Source organism: Panicum hallii, chromosome 1 (assembly GCF_002211085.1).
Source record: "Panicum hallii strain FIL2 chromosome 1, PHallii_v3.1, whole genome shotgun sequence".
In the NCBI taxonomy this organism is placed as follows: domain Eukaryota; kingdom Viridiplantae; phylum Streptophyta; class Magnoliopsida; order Poales; family Poaceae; genus Panicum; species Panicum hallii.
In genome coordinates this window covers 51,809,786-51,825,176 of record NC_038042.1, presented here as the reverse complement: position 1 = coordinate 51,825,176, position 15,391 = coordinate 51,809,786, and the positions used below count along the sequence as shown (strand labels likewise).

Here is a 15,391-nt window from a genome sequence, read left to right as displayed (position 1 = left end):
GAGAGGGACGGCCATGTGAGGCGCCCGTTTCTTTATTCAGCTCCCCATCTCAATTAGCCCCCCTCCCTGTCTCATGATTGTTTTAAAGTCTTAAAAAAGCTACCCCCATCCCCTCATTACTTTACTAATTATTAATTACTCCCAGCGAAATCTTAATCTGATGAGGGGAGGAGGAGCCAAAGCTTTGCACAGGTCACAGACACACACAGGTGATGGGTAAAGGAGGTCAGGGAAGACGTAAGGGTGGTCCAGGCCCGGGCCCGCGTGTCATGGACGCAGGGGGCGCGTATTTGGAGACAGTTGTGTTGTGGCTGCGCTCGCCGGGAGGTGAAGGCGTCGCCAGCGAGTATATAAGGATGTTGGTATGGGGGTGGTGTCACATTGCTCGGCAGCCCGCACATTCACTTTGCCTTCGCTTTTAGCCTCCGTGCTGTAACTTGCAAGGGACGTCGAGGCGAGGAGGGGGTGTACAAGAACAGAGCTCGCCCGCCGCCGGAGGAGGAGGCCGGGCACGGGCGGATGGCGTCCAGGTGCTTCTTCCCCAGGGACGCGGCCGCGGACGCCCGGCACCAGTCCAAGGCGGCGGCGGCGGCGCTCGAGCAGCTGCACCACGGCGGCCGCCTCCTGTCGCGCGAGGACGTCGGCGGCGCGGTGCGCGTCAAGATCGTCGTCAGCAAGCGCGAGCTCAAGCAGATGGTCGCGGCGCTCGGCGACGGGGCCGGCGCGGTGACCGCGGCCGCGGCGGCCACCGGCGAGCGGCACCGGCAGCGCGCGGCGGGGGGTGCCGGGCCGGGCGCGGAGCAGAGGCTGCAGTCGCTGCGGCGGCGCAGCATGCGGCGGGCGGCCGAGGCGGCGCGCCGGATGCAGGCGAGCGGGGAGTGGGAGCCCGGCCTGCAGAGCATCCCCGAGGAGGTCTACTGACCGCCGGGCGCCGCTCCGCTAGTAGACGAACGGCGCCCGCTGATGGCTAGTAATCTCTTGACTAATTATGGGTTGGGTGCGTTTTGATCACCGCTAAGTGCTAGATGTATGTGTACAGCGCTGTTTTGCTCCGGACCCTGCTTACCATGGGCTCCAATGGCTGCTTAATCGTCCTCCTCCAGTTTGTGCATTTTGCCCTGTGAATTTTTTTTTGGTATGAACCAAAAGGGGAGGAAAGATCGAGATGTGTTTTGGACCTCGGGTCACAATGCAAGTGCTGATGGCTGATGAACTGATCCCGATTTCGGCATCCACCCTGCTGTGAACCTGTGATTTGAGAACGGCTGATGGTGCGAGCATGTTGTTCAGGGGAGTAGCAAGCTGCCAGGATTGCTGCTGTTTTTTCTCTTGTCCGGCAGTGAGATTTTACGGTGTCGCCATGCTATGCCACTGTGATCCCGTGAGTGAAATGGTGAACCGTGAATCCGTCACATGTACATGTACTTTTTTTACTGTGGAGAAATAGTTTACCCTGTTCTGTTGTTTGCTCGCTCGCTTTTCGGTTGGGCTGGCATGGAACATAACCAAAAGTATCAGTGGTTAGAAGCGGGGCAAAGGAGAACCGGTGCCAAGATTCCGTCGCACATGGCCAGATGGCTGTCCTATTAAAGAAACCACGGTCTCTTGTTCTTCCTGTTATCCACTAGTTGGCCGTAAGCTTCCTGCCATGTTGTGGTTGCTGTTGCCGCTGTACGGGCCGGGCCTCGCCTTTTCTCTCGGCATTATTTTGGATTTTCGAATCAAAATAAGGTGACCAGATGCATAACCTATGTTTGTGTCGAGATTTTACAACGGAGCACACTAGCGCATGCCGCTGCTTTCGGTTGTGTGCTGATGTGCAGTTCCAGCTTTATTTCAAGTAGCGTACAAATGGTTAAGTTAAAACTGGCAAGCGTTTTTGTAGTGTATCATGGTCTTTATTCCGACCTTTTAGGTAGTTCAGAGTTTAAAAGCATCAATAAGATGGGATTCACAAGAAATGCCTTTCTGTGTGAAAATAATGCACACTCCACTGGCCATATCTATTCCTGTATGCTTCACACTGCATAATACGGTCTCGAGTCTCGACTAGTCTTGCACTCCATACAAGCAGTACAGATTTGGCCAGGCCTATGAATTGAAGTTTGGCAAACACATCCCATCCTGAGTCCTGACGCCAACAAGTCATTGGGAACTTTTGACGATCTGCAATCATGGTCTCATCGTAGCCTGAACCTCTGAGGCTCTGAACAAACCTCTCTAACCTGCCTGCTTCCAATCCGTGACAGTTCCATCAGGCCCGACCTCCGTCTCCATCAGTCGCCCCACGAACCACCGCTCCGCTGCTGGCCCAGCTCGCGGCAAGGGTTCGGCAGCATTCATGCCCCGCTTTCGCCTTGTGTACCGGGCCATTGACGTCGAAACGCACCACCACGCAGCGACCTCGGTTGCTTCCGTCTCACGCTCGTGGTTTTCTTTGGACACCGATCGATCGATCGATCGATCCAGATGACAGCCGGTGACGCGGCGCCGATCGAGCTCGCGTCCTCCTCGAAGCGGAGCAGGACGCGCCGCGTCGGTTTCTGCAGACACGCGTGTGGGGGAATCGAAACATTTGCCGCCGCGCGATGACTGCGTCCGGCCTCGAGAGCGGCGAAGGCGATGACCGCAGGCTTGCGCGCCTGAATCTAGGAGCATCTTGGAGTCTGCGAACTCCGCGAGCGGAGAGCGTACGGGTTGCTCGCGTTGACATTGAGACTGCGGCGTCTCTTCCCCAAGTTCTTGTTGCTGGTTTACTATACTCCCCTATGGCTGCTGCAACGAACCTACGTCTTGTAGACCTGGAAGTTCACACACGGTAGGTCAGCACTGAGCAGCAATGCTGCTATTATACTAAGCGGATCACCGCGCGTAATCTAGTAGGGTGCTCGACTTTTCACTAGATAGCGTGGATCAATGGCAGCGTGATCACGTGGTTTGCTCCAAAAGTGTGATTGAATACTGCAAACCCAAGTACAGTCCTCTTGGACACAACAACTGCTCATGTTGAAGACAGAATTCGGTGGAGAAGGTAAAGCATGAATGCATGCACCGGTACATCAAAAAAAGAAAACGAGGGGAATTTTAAAAAATGAGCAGGAAATAACTGTGAATATGGGCCGAAAGTTGCCTTTTCTCAGATATGTCAGCCCAAAGAAGCAGACCACACCCGAACTCTCTCAGGCCGACAGGTTAGCCCAGCTCACTCCTCCCTCGCTGTTGTTGTCTTTGTCTCCTCTCTCCAGCTAGCTGCCTTGTGAACAAGCCCCAAATCTGGTGGCGGTGATCTGCGGGGCAGGCAAGCAGCGCAGCCGAGAGAAGTTAGAACTTAGAAGCAGGCGGCGGCGGCGGCTGACAGCAGCTCGCAGAAAGGAGGTGCGCAGGCATAGGTCCTGGTGGCGGCGGAGCGGGCATACGGCCCCAGCGGCGGCGCGGCGGCAAGTTGGTTAGTGACTGCGGCTTTGCTCTAGTTTTCGAATTCTTATTGATTAGGAGCTAGCTTCGGTAGCTTTTTTCGAAATGGGATTTCTAAATAGGAAATTAGACATCATGGGATCTGGTATTGGTACCCAAGCTGCGGTTGCAGTTTATACTGGAAAAAATGGGTGTTCAATTGAACTCCACGCACGGCTGAATTTGTACGTGTGAGCATTAGGTGTTTGTTGAAATGCATCAGATGAGATGATGCTTTCGTGTACCGTGTATATCTGTATGTGGCATTACCAACAACAATTTTCCTCTGAGGCAGGCCATAGCACCGAAATTAAGACAACTAGAAGAATGCCCATTGTTGCCACGGGTAAAACTCTGTTATTTGCTTTTGAAACTCATTTTTTTTTTACTATCTTTCATTTCAATCGATCTATCTCTACGTGTTTTCTATGGACACCCATAGAATTTTGATTTACTTTGATTCCAGCCATATTATATTTGCTTCTACTACCCCTTCAATTTTAGTTCGACTGCTCAAGAGAATGGCACAAGAGAATTCTAGTGACAAAATAGTTACAACCACGCTCTAGGTAGATGTGTGTTGCGGTTCAGTCTGTTGGCGCCACCAGTAACGTGAGGGGGAGAGCTGTGGCTGGGTTGGTATGGACATGCCACCATCCTATCACCACCAGCTGCAATGTTTATTGTAGTGAAGATACTATTTGGTGAGCTTATCTTAGGCAACTTACTGTGATTGTTCTGTGGGAAGTGATGGGAAGTTGATTTCCCTTGGTAAAAATCCTCTCCATGTCAAGCTTTAGCATGAGATCCTTAGTTTTTTTTTTCGTTCACGAAGAACATAAGCTCTTGAAGCATATGTTTCCGTTGTTCATGAGAAAATTGAAGATGAGAGCCTATGCATAGTTTTTTTTTGCATTATTTATCCTCAGTGAGTGATGTGTGCTGATGCATAACTTTTGCGGTATAGATGTGTAATGTACCTGTCTGTAGTTGTTGAATTTTGACTAGAGAAGTTTAAAACTTTTTCTTAGTATGCATGATATACTTGTGTGCAACACAGATGTCAAACATAATGTTAACTTCAAGCACTTGAAGGTTATAACTTATATGACCGTATGCATCTGTTTTTTGTTGAATTTCCAGTTTTCTGGGAGGTTTCACATGACGTGATCATTACTTGGCTTAAGTTCTTGAATGGCGCGTTTCATGGATTTGCGGGCTTTCATCCTGCGTGCACGTGTCTTAAAGCTTTATAGTCAGGCATTACGAATTATTCGGCGTGCACCTGAACATGCCCGAGGTTAGGCTCCTTGCTCATTTACTCTACTGCGTGTGCTGCTATATCTTAAGGTGCAACTAATTATTCGTGAACATGGTTTGTCTAGATGAGTTGAGGCAGGCCACAAGGGCCGAGTTTGAGAAATATCGCCATTGTGATGATAAACAAAAGATTAGATTTTTGATTAGTGAAGGGAGGCAGAGACTAAAAGGTCTTGATGAACTGCTTGATATGACAGGGCACAGCTAATCTGGGTTACATCTTGGACTTTGCTACTTATGCAGCTCATTCCAAAATTCATGAAGTCTAAATTGTTTGAAATCGATCACTTTAATAATGAACAGCACTATATGTGATGAACTTTTGGGCAATTTCTGTAAGAAAATTGTTAGGGGATGCAGAACATGGTTGTACTGAGACTGTGAGTGTTTCCATACTGAGAAATACTGCGATCACTTTGCTTGTGAAACATGCACATCAAAGTATATGGTGCCCAGAAACATATATATATCCTTCACAACTTTTATATTTTTTGTTTCTTTTTTACGGTATCTAGTGACATGAAGGTCGTTTGTCCCCTTGCTTCTACCAAATTTGATTCCATACTCTATCGCTTACTCTCTAGTGGACAAATATTTTTCTTGTAATTTAATTTCACTTGATTATGTGACCCAATAAGGCAATAACATGTTCTTTACACACAGCCAGCACCCAGCAGGCTGGCATTCTGTAACAGGTTCTTTACTTGATTGCTTTAGTTGTTTTGTAAATTAGTAGTATAGCCTACTAGCTGCAATGCAAGATGCATACAAACTGACTGACTAGACTGAAATTTATAATCTGACAGTGTTGAGCGGTGGAACACTCTGGAACAATAAACATGGAGCCAGATAAAAGGGTCTGCCGACCAACTGATTCTGAGAAACTTTTAAGCATAAAACTCTGTCGTACAGTTACTATACTATGAAAATATTAGCTCTTCGCAGAATACGAACGAAGCTCTAAACTTGGAAAGTACACTAGTCAGGGACTTAATAACAGTGTAAGTCATCAAAGTTTAAAACTGACATCTCAGTATCTCGACCCAGCAAGTACTGCACAGTACAGAATTACACCAGGCAGAATCTCTGAAAGCCAATTCCTTTTTTTATCCAGATCAAGTTGCAGAAATTTCACCTTGAAAAAGTACAGATTCTAGAGTTGCTGGAACTCCATTTGCCAATGAAAGGCAGAACAGCTAAAATAATACTTTTGACATCATGTTTTACTCTTCATCAAGACGGCCAAATGCAGATAAATGTGATGATTGGCTACAGGAAAATTCCAAAACCTGCAAAACCCTGCAGATTTCGAGAAGGAATTGAAATGGAATGCGATTATATGTGACTCGTTTAAGACCAGTGAAGAAATTTTCAGGTATCTGACAAGAATGGATAAGTCCCATAAAGACCACGACGTGCTGATTCAGTTCAAATCAGTAAAATATCAAAGAACTGGATCAGACCAGATCAACGGATTCCGTTAATGTTGTACCAACAGAACCTTTAACTTGCAGTACAATAGGAACCAAGCTTTCAAGTTTCAAGTTTAGAAACAAATAGTCAGGAACAAAAATGACAATGTAAGTCAAGCTCAATAGTAGTACAAAACTGACTATTTCAAAGATTCATTAAACCAACCCCACACATACCACATCAAGATGCAGAATCTTTGAAGCCACCTCTGATTTGTGACCCCAAAGAGGTGCAGAATTCATAATTACAGGCATTCCGTCTGCCAACGACAGAGCAAAGACAGATTATGCAATCCCACAACGAAAATGATACATTGGCATAAAAAATTATTCAGCTCGTTCATCGTGAAGACTAACTCTGTCGAAATGTGATGATCTGTTACAAGAACAAGAACTAAAACCTGCAAAACCTACTTATTTCGAACAGGAACTCGAGGATTGAGTCAATGTGCATGCAATCCCGTCCAAGAATCCTTCACAAAATCAAGTAGCCGCCAAGAATTCATCAAGAATCGCTCTCCAGAAGTGCGAAACCGACGGGAGTTCATCGAGAAGGCTTCTTGATCGACGATCAGAACCCAACCAAGAACTCGTCAAGAACCAAGAACTGACCCGCGCGCCAGGCGCCAGAGAAGACGCGCCGCCCCAACCTCAAGAATCCCAGCCGGTCTTGGGCGCCAGCGGCGAGGACGCGGGCGACCGCGGCGGCGCGGCCCAGACGTTGCAGACAGGGCAGCGCGGCGAGATGGCGAGCCACCGGTCGACGCAGTCCTGGTGGAAGGCGCGGTTGCAGCCGGGGAGCACGCGCACGGCGCGGCCGGGCGCCATGGCGTCGAGGCAGATCGGGCAGAGCGCCTCCCCCTCCTCCTCCTCCTCCCCGCCTTCCGCGGGCTCCAGCACGGCGACCCCGCCGAGCCGCATCAGCTCTGACTCCGAGAGCCCGTTCTTGCCGTCCTCCTCCTCCTCCGACGCCGCCTGGGGCGTGGGCGGCGGGGTCCGGGGCGCACGGCCCCGCGCCACGGCGTCGAAGAGGTAGCAGAGCCAGACGCCGAGCACCCCGAGCATGCCGATGGCGAGCGACGCCACGGCCAGGGACACCGCCCACACCTGCGCCATCTTTCTCGCTCGCTCCTCTCCCCTGGATCGCTTCGCTTGTTCTTCCCGTCGGTCGGTCGGTCGGTTGGTGCCTTTGGTAGCGCGCGCAAGACCGTTGTGGAATCACTTCGCACGGGTGCGGAGGAGCAGGTGGCCTTAAATGCTACCGCACGGGCACTAGTGGATCAATGGGCCTGAAAACCCAGTTCAGCCCAAAGAAAATCAGGAGGGAAGAAGAGGAAGGGGCTCGGCCCAATACTAGGTCCGACTAGAAAAGAGTACGCGTAGGCCTAGCTGACGGACTCGGCTTCTTGCCAGGCAAAAACACGAGGATCCCAAGTTCCCAGCACAAACCGAAAGGGGAGGAGAACCTCAAGCAGCGCAGCCATGGCGAAGCAGGGGGCGAAGAAGATGAAGGACGAGAACAAGAAGCGCTTGGATTTGCTCCTGCGCATCATCCTCGTATCCAACGTGAGCACCCACCTTCAACCACTCCTCCCTTCCTCTCCCCTCAATCGCGCGGGACAGATCCGTTGAATCACTTCATCCGCCCGTAGATCGTTGCCGTCCAATTTGTTGTCCGGACAACTCGTGCGGTGGTATTGTTGTGTGAAACCTAGAAAATTGGACTAGATGACAGTATTTGAAGTATTCTCGTGCTCATTCTGCTAGGTATTTTTTTTCTCTTGCCGGAAGACCGGAAGGGAGTAACACTCTGCCTAGAATCGAATCTGGGATGCCAGGGTGCTGTGGCGGGAATAGAATTGGCTGCGGGAGGATGAAATTCGGTGGATATTTAGCTTAATTTTGTTGAGTTCTGTGGAATCACTCACTGTGCCTTGTAGTCGCATTTAGGTGTTGGAAGGTCAACAAAGAGCTATGAAATGTTCCTTTCTTCCTGATACACCCAACGACTAAAAATCTAGTGAATAGTGATACATTTGTAATACTGTATTACGATCCACAAATGACAGAAGATAGTGAATTGATGAGCTTACACGCTGAGAGTTCATGTCAGTTGTTAGGGGGGGAACCCTTCCATGCCCAGTACCCTCTTGTTTGTTTTGGAACCACACTCTATTCCTATACCCTCTGTTATTAATTCGGTTGACTTCTCATTTTTCTTGTGGTATGTTGTTTTTTTTACAAGATTTGGTATTGATTCTTTAAGTGATTCGAGATTATTATTCATAAAAATGCTTGCAATGCTTCGTGGATGTTTCCCTCTGTTGCTTTTGTCTTGACCTCTAAGTATGTCACCAACTAACTATATGTTCTAGCCATTTTTGGTCTGAGGACTAGTCTCTTATATGCTTTGTTGTTATACAGGCTATTTACGTAGTGGTGAGGATGGGTATAATGCATTCATCCTTCACCTGGAAGCATTGGATTGGACTTATGTTAACATCTGCTGCATATTTTCTTCCATATAAGCAACTTGCCAGTATGGCCAAGCCAGTTTACTCTGATAACGGAGAACTACTGGATGGTGGCTTCGACTTGAGCACTGGTGGGATTTGTGAGTAAGTAACTGCATGAGACAGTGTAAATGTTAGCTCAGGTCACTTGCTTGATAACAGGTGTTTTTGTTGCATACAGGAATTCATATGAATCACACTCTCAGTGATGCATAGTTGCATACGTACAGAGGATTATAAAGTACCTGCCTCCCGGCTCTCGGCATTTCAAATCTGAACAATTCATGCATTAGTCTTTAGAGCCTAGTTACATTAGTAACAAAAAATATATATAAAAAACAGTGGGCCACAGAAATGAAATAATGAGAAAATGAGTTGAGAAGTCAGCAATTTATTTTTGTAGTGGTATGCTTTTTTAGAGAAGTAGTGGTACATTTTGGTCATCTTCAAACCAATAACAATACTTTTACATTTTGTTCTGCAGGTATCTGTATGATGTGATCTATATCACTGTCTTCGTGCAGCTGATGTCCATCATTTCTGAGAAATTTTGGTGGACATATTTAGTGGTAAGACAACACACACCATATGTTTTCTTAAAAATTGTGCTTCTGTTCAATCGCTTCAGGGGCGCAGGGCCATGTGGGAAAAGTACCCTTTTGGGCCTCAATTTCACAGAGCATCTTTTATTCTGCAAAAAGTTTGGTAGTTGTTTTAGCTGAACAAACCTGTCTGACTAGGAACATTGGTCATATGTGTGACCAGATATGTCTACCTTGTATTTCGGTCACTGTTTTTCTTAAAATTACAAAGCAAAGTAGTACGAAAAATTTAGTGAATAACCAATGCAAATGACCATCACTAATTGCTACTCATTTCAAGTAGTTATATTCATATATCGATTCATTTCTGCATTTTTGTGTCATAATAGAATTTGTTTCCTTTAGGCTTCAATCCTCTTGCAAACATTACTAGTTCGAGTTGCGGGTGCATGTTTTGCATGTTAGATACACTCATGACTCTAGAGTTGCAGATGCTTCCATTGATCCGTTTGTCAAGGGGCTCGCCAATGATGGCCAACTTATTGTTTTGCTTAATATTTGTATACCCATCCATTTGCAGATTCCAGCTTTTGCTGGATACAAGATTTCCGGTCTGTTGAGAGGAACATTTTTCAGTGGTGGTTCAGAGGTATAAATAGATTGACCATTAATTTCAACAGATTATTTTAATTATGAGATATGACAGACAGGTATTAATACCTCCTGTTTTCAGGGTGAAGTTGAAGATGAGAAGACCCGAAAGAAAAGGGAGAAAATGGAGAAGAAGGCATCTAGGGGAAAGATGATCAAAACTAGGACTCGTTGATATGCCAGCTAGGGCACCTGTTGCTGGAAGATTAGATTGGTTTATCACAGCTGTCCAATTGAAATCCAAGCTGTTTGGCGAGTACTATCATGATGAGAAGTTCAACCAACAATTGCTCCAAACAGCTAGCGTTATGTAGCACAGATGTTAGCTAATCTCCAACTTGTTCAATCAATAAGAATTTTCTGTGTGACTTCTGACCCTTTTTTACCCATGTTTCATACATCAACAATGGGGCATGGCAAATGGGGGAAAAAATCTCGCACAAAGCACGATAAGATGCTGCATCGAGGTAGCCATTGTTGTCATGTGAATCTGCCGTTATGGTTGTGTGAAAGAAGTGGGAAGTGCATTTTTAGACCAAACTGATTGTTGGTTAAGAATAACCAGCTACAAGGTTTGGTCAAAACTAGTAAAAATCTCTTTTCCTCAGCATATAAGGGCATTCTGAAACCATTCTGAAAATTGCAAACTTTTACATTTGTTAATGATTCTAAAGTTCACCAGTAACTTTTTTTTTTTTGCAGACAGAGACGGTCTTTATTCCTGCCTCTGCATGAATTGTGCACTCAACCATCCCTTATTACAAGTCCCAGCTATAGTCTGTTTAACAAAGATGTCAACAAATACCAAAAATGTTAACATAAATTGTCGTATAAATGTGTATGTGTTAGATATGGAACAAGGTGGTGCGCCACCGTCAATATCAGTTGTACTGGGGTCTTGCTTGCATCTCTCTCTGGCCGCAGAGTAGACAGTAGACGGCGCCGGCGACGAAGAAGCTGACAAACCAGGCATTGTTGTACGCCGTGACAAATGCCTTGGAGACACTCGTTAGGACTCCGACCTTGTGCAGAAATCCGGGGACGATGGGCGCCACTCCGGCGGCCATTGCAACCATCGCGGCGACGTTGAAACCACCCTGGAAGTAGTAAGGGCTGCCCCTGTCCTCCGAGTAGAGCGCGTCGACGTCCAGAGCTGTGCGCCGGACAATGTAGTGGTCGGCGAGGAGGATCCCTCCGATGGGGCCCGCGAGCGCCGAGTTGCTGAGCAGCCAGATGTTGACGAAGCTGTCGCTCGAGCTGACCAGCCGCCACGGCTGGAAGGCGAGGCTGATCAACGCGGTGACGACCGCCCCCTTGGCGAACGTGAACCTCCGCGGGCTCATGCTGACCAGCGCGTTCGCCGGCGCGACGACGTTGGCGGGAATGTTGGTCGTGATGATCGCCAGGGTGATCCCGGAGATGGCGAGGAACGTCGTTGCGGGCCCACCGATGCGGCCCAGGAGCTCGATCGGGTCGGAGATGACGCGGCCGAAGATGGTCTCGGTGGCGGAGGTGATGGCGACCCCGGCGAAGGTGTACAGGCCCATGAACACCGGCAGCCCCACCTGGCCGAGCACCTGGTCCGCCTGGCTCCGCGCGTACCGCGCGAAGTCCGGGATGTTGATGGCCACCGCCGCCCAGAAGCTGATGTTCGCGGTGAGCGACGGGAAGAAGAGCTTCCAGAACTCGCCGCTCGTCAGCCTCGGCGTCTGCGTGAGGACGCGCCCGAAGCCGCCGGCCGACGTGTAGGCCCAGGCCAGCAGCGCGGAGGTGAGCACGATGAGCACCGGCGCCGCGTACTTCTCGAGCTTGCGGATGCCCTCCATGCCGTGCATGATGACGGCGATCTGCGCGGCCGAGAAGGCGAGCAGGCACGCGAGCTCGAGCGGCGCCGCGCCGAGGCCGGGCATCGGCGCGACCAGCGGCTGGCACGACTTGAGCCGCGAGGGCAGGAGGAGGAAGATGGCGCGTCCGCCGATCCAGGACTCGATGCCGAACCACCCGCAGCCGACGAGCGCGCGGATGACGGCCGGGACGTGCGCGCCGTGGACGCCGAAGGCCGCGCGCGCAAGCACCGGGAACGGCAGCCCGTGCGTGACCGCCGGCGCGGCCGTGAGGACCAGAGTGACTAGGACGATGAGGTTGGCGAAGGTCACGGTCGCGACGCCCTGGAGCGCGGACATGCCGAGGTCCACGAGGCTGCCCGCGAGGTAATAGGCCGGCACGCCGACGACAAGCCCGGCCCAGAGGCTGGCAAGGTCCAAGGCCGTCATGGTGCGCTCCGACGGCGGCGTCGGGGACAGGTCCGATGCACTCGTCGACGCCCTGGGGCCCGCCGGTAGGTGCCGCGGGGGCGGCGAGGCTACCGTGACCGCGAGGCTCGGCCCGCGCGGTAGAAGTGGCAGCCGTGGCGCCGCCTGGGAGCTTGGCGCCACGAGGTCGTGCTGCAAATGGGTCGCATGGCGAGCAGTGAAGGCCCTGCATACCGCCATGAAAATGGCCATGGCCCCGCGGAGAAGCAGGATATTTCTCGGACCTTTTTGTTTTTGAGGGGTTGCTTTTTAGCCGTTGTTTTGGTCATTTGGAGGTTCTTGGGGCTTGAGGGAGGGAACCCGTCGATTTTTCACCGTGAGCAGGAGCAGCTGCTGCTATCTCCACCGCCCATGATGCTGTAGTCGGCACACGTATGATGCGTACATTGGATGGAGAGAAAATAGTTTTGTATTTTTGCGGGAGAAGAAAAATAGCAGGTTCAAAGTAGGCATCTGCTTAGAATTAGTTCATTCATTCTGGAATATGTTTTTGTTTTTGGAAAATTCTTTCTCGCAAGTACTAGCATCTTAAAACTGCATATCATAAGCCATGAATATCTTCCTGTACGCAACAATTTTCTCGGGGTCAAATTCTGTACAATTTTCTAGAATTTTTAGAATCTCCTCATAACAGAATTACTTTTTCCATACGAATTACTTTCACCAGATGCCCCACACGACTCACAATTAAAATTGCACATCACAAGAACAGCAGCAGCTCGTTAAAAAATAGGGAACAAGCACACACCAACGGGGTGAAAAGAAAATCTTGCACTCTACATAAGCCTGACCATTTCTTGCAAGAAAGTCAGGTTCCGCTCGTGTATCTCGACGCCAAAATGCTGGACTCCGAGCAGTCGAGCCAACATGCGAGAGGTGACGGTTCCGGCGAGCTTGACCACCGGTGGAGGATGAGGATTGCGCGGGCGATGGTCCGCCAGCTGCCCTCGGTCGCCGGCCACCGCCGAGATCTCGACACCTGCTCCCCGGACGCCTTGTCAACGAAGAGCCAGGTGGAGCTCCGCAAGCAAGCAAGCGTGGCACACGCAGGGCAAGGAGCGAACTCGTGCTGTGTCGGATACTCGGATATTGGGCTGCATTCTGCGGGGAGCTGGGCCTGTAACGGTCTCAGGAAAGGAAAAATGAATGGGGGTTGGGGAAATTGTAGAACCATCCCATATGTCACTTGAAATTTGAGCTGCCATTTTGCTGCAAATGTCACTCATACCGATTTTTTTTAAAAAAACCACACTCGTGCATAGCTAATTCAGTCTGTCTCTATCAATTTGGAACCACCAGTGCAGTCTTTTTTCAAGTTAAGTACTCCAAGGATGGAGCACCTGCTCTTCGGTTAAATACGCTGCCTTTTGCTGGTGACATTGCTTTTCGTTCAGAAGTCAGAACCAAATCCAAGCCCCTCGCCCAGCCCTTCTCTGTGAGGCTGTGTGATTCTAGTAGAGATGGCACTTGTGAGGCTGCGTGATTCCAGTAGAGATGGCAACGGGTACACGCCCGCTGGGCATTGCTTACCTGTACTCGTATCCGTCGGGATAAAATAGACCCGCTAAGAAACCCATACCCGCTGCCGGGTACGGATTATGTCCCAAACCCGTATCCTCACGGGTGGCGGGTACCCGCGGGCTGCCCGTGCCTGACAATCTGTTAAGTACTCAACTACTCAGATGTATCAGCCAATAGACGCATATGTAAAACTGAGGCAATAATAAATGATAAACATCAATCATAAGACTGATAGAGTGTTTCATAAATCATAACACCATTGATCACATCAGACATCACAAGTTCACAGCTGGATTAATATCCAGTTACTATCCACCATCCGTAGCGTGGCACCACTAATTCACTACATTAGATATCAAAAATCCAAAATAAAGTTATTGGACCATAATAAAATGAGTATATGATCTGCATTCTTTATAATATGTCGGATTTTAAAAACCCATGGGTTTGCGGGTTCGGGTGCTACGATCCCATACCCGTACCCGCGTACCCGCTGGGTACAGATTATCACCCATTAAGAAACCCACGGGTATAGATATTAGCCCGTACCTGTACCTACCCTAGTAGAGTAAAAACCTGCCGGGTTTTGGGTGTCGGGTACCCGTTGCCATCTCTAGATTCTAGTGAAATCTAGTGGGTTGGGACTGAGTGAAGTAAAGTTGGTGAGCACAAGAGAGAATTCGAAACCCGCCCGCAGAGCAGGCAGTAGATGGCGCCGGCGACGAAAACGCTGACGAACCAGCCATTGTTGTACGCCGTGGTCCAGGATGACCCCCCCTCCGATAGGCGATAGGACCCATGAGAGCCAAGTAGCCGAGCAGCCAGGTGTACACGAAGCTCTCGCTGGAGCTGAGCAACCGCCGCGGTTGGAATTCGACGCCGAGCACAGCGGCGACGAGCGCCTCCTTGGCGAACGTGAACCTCCACGGACGGAAGGAGCAGGAAGATGAATTGGCGCCTCCTCCAATCTACGACTCGATGCCGAACCAACCGCAGGCGATGAGCGCGTGGATGAAGTCCGGGATGTACTCGCCGCGGACGCCGAGACGGGGTTTCGCGATTCCGGCATGGAGGACGGCGGCGGACGGGCGGAGGCGGTGCGAGCCACGACCGGGGGTATCTGAAAATACGTGGGGGCTTAAATGAAAATAATCGGATCGCGATTACTAATCGCGATCCGATTTAGGGGTTATATGTAAATAGTAGGGGTTATTTGTAAACTATTTGTTTCAAATTAGGGGGTATTATGAAAATGTTTTGGCCGGCGACATGGAAGCCGCTCCACCGCTCGCCGTCTCACGCATTTGCTTGTCTCCGTCACTCCATAAGGATCACGCGCTCGACTGCCAATCCCGAACTCGATGCCGAGCCACCCGCAACCGACGAGCGCGGAGGACGCCTAGGACGTGCTCGCCATGGACGCCGAAGGAGGCGCGCGCGAGCACCAGGAAGGGAACGGCAACCCGTGCGTGACCACCGCCGCGGCCGTGAGGACAAGGGTGACGAGAACGATGAGGTTGGCGAAGGTCACGGCCGCGACGCCCTGGAGCGCGGACATGCCGAGCCCTAGAGAGCGGACATGCCGAGGTCCACGAGGCTGCCCCGCG

At 50.1% G+C, this 15,391-nt stretch overlaps 5 protein-coding genes across 5 annotated transcripts; 3 read left to right on the top strand and 2 right to left on the bottom strand.

The window, feature by feature from the left end:
- The first annotated feature begins 395 nt into the window (after nucleotides 1–395).
- On the top strand, nucleotides 396–1,459 carry LOC112899283. The gene has a single exon (XM_025967695.1). It carries the CDS (start codon nucleotides 520–522, stop codon nucleotides 919–921), a length of 402 nt encoding a protein of 133 aa, XP_025823480.1. The 5' UTR covers nucleotides 396–519; the 3' UTR covers nucleotides 922–1,459.
- A 1,750-nt stretch (nucleotides 1,460–3,209) lies between these two features.
- LOC112901027 lies at nucleotides 3,210–5,236 on the top strand. The gene is made up of 3 exons (XM_025969843.1): nucleotides 3,210–3,445; nucleotides 4,597–4,753; nucleotides 4,839–5,236. Exons 2-3 carry the CDS (start codon nucleotides 4,648–4,650, stop codon nucleotides 4,979–4,981), a joined length of 249 nt encoding a protein of 82 aa, XP_025825628.1. The 5' UTR covers nucleotides 3,210–3,445; nucleotides 4,597–4,647; the 3' UTR covers nucleotides 4,982–5,236.
- Nucleotides 5,237–6,699: 1,463 nt separating this feature from the next.
- Nucleotides 6,700–7,452, bottom strand: LOC112878907 (probable E3 ubiquitin-protein ligase ATL44). Its single transcript, XM_025943171.1, has one exon. It carries the CDS (start codon nucleotides 7,359–7,361, stop codon nucleotides 6,897–6,899), a length of 465 nt encoding a protein of 154 aa, XP_025798956.1. The 5' UTR covers nucleotides 7,362–7,452; the 3' UTR covers nucleotides 6,700–6,896.
- Nucleotides 7,453–7,642: 190 nt separating this feature from the next.
- Nucleotides 7,643–10,413, top strand: LOC112901009 (transmembrane protein 208-like). Its single transcript, XM_025969823.1, has 5 exons — nucleotides 7,643–7,811; nucleotides 8,670–8,863; nucleotides 9,243–9,327; nucleotides 9,881–9,949; nucleotides 10,034–10,413. Exons 1-5 carry the CDS (start codon nucleotides 7,728–7,730, stop codon nucleotides 10,124–10,126), a joined length of 525 nt encoding a protein of 174 aa, XP_025825608.1. The 5' UTR covers nucleotides 7,643–7,727; the 3' UTR covers nucleotides 10,127–10,413.
- A 314-nt stretch (nucleotides 10,414–10,727) lies between these two features.
- LOC112901007 (purine-uracil permease NCS1-like) lies at nucleotides 10,728–12,663 on the bottom strand. The gene has a single exon (XM_025969810.1). It carries the CDS (start codon nucleotides 12,453–12,455, stop codon nucleotides 10,833–10,835), a length of 1,623 nt encoding a protein of 540 aa, XP_025825595.1. The 5' UTR covers nucleotides 12,456–12,663; the 3' UTR covers nucleotides 10,728–10,832.
- Between the last annotated feature and the right edge of the window lie 2,728 nt (nucleotides 12,664–15,391).

What these genes read in the sequence shown, in the direction of transcription:
- LOC112899283 (XM_025967695.1), top strand. Translation starts at nt 520, where the DNA reads ATGGCGTCCAGGTGCTTCTTCCCCAGGGACGCGGCCGCGGACGCCCGG.
- LOC112901027 (XM_025969843.1), top strand. Translation starts at nt 4,648, where the DNA reads ATGGCGCGTTTCATGGATTTGCGGGCTTTCATCCTGCGTGCACGTGTC. An exon ending in TGCACCTGAACATGCCCGAG is followed by an intron (nt 4,754 to 4,838) that starts GTTAGGCTCCTT and finishes TGGTTTGTCTAG; the next exon opens with ATGAGTTGAGGCAGGCCACA.
- LOC112878907 (XM_025943171.1), bottom strand. Translation starts at nt 7,361, where the DNA reads ATGGCGCAGGTGTGGGCGGTGTCCCTGGCCGTGGCGTCGCTCGCCATC.
- LOC112901009 (XM_025969823.1), top strand. Translation starts at nt 7,728, where the DNA reads ATGGCGAAGCAGGGGGCGAAGAAGATGAAGGACGAGAACAAGAAGCGC. An exon ending in GCATCATCCTCGTATCCAAC is followed by an intron (nt 7,812 to 8,669) that starts GTGAGCACCCAC and finishes GTTGTTATACAG; the next exon opens with GCTATTTACGTAGTGGTGAG. An exon ending in TTTGGTGGACATATTTAGTG is followed by an intron (nt 9,328 to 9,880) that starts GTAAGACAACAC and finishes ATCCATTTGCAG; the next exon opens with ATTCCAGCTTTTGCTGGATA.
- LOC112901007 (XM_025969810.1), bottom strand. Translation starts at nt 12,455, where the DNA reads ATGGCCATTTTCATGGCGGTATGCAGGGCCTTCACTGCTCGCCATGCG.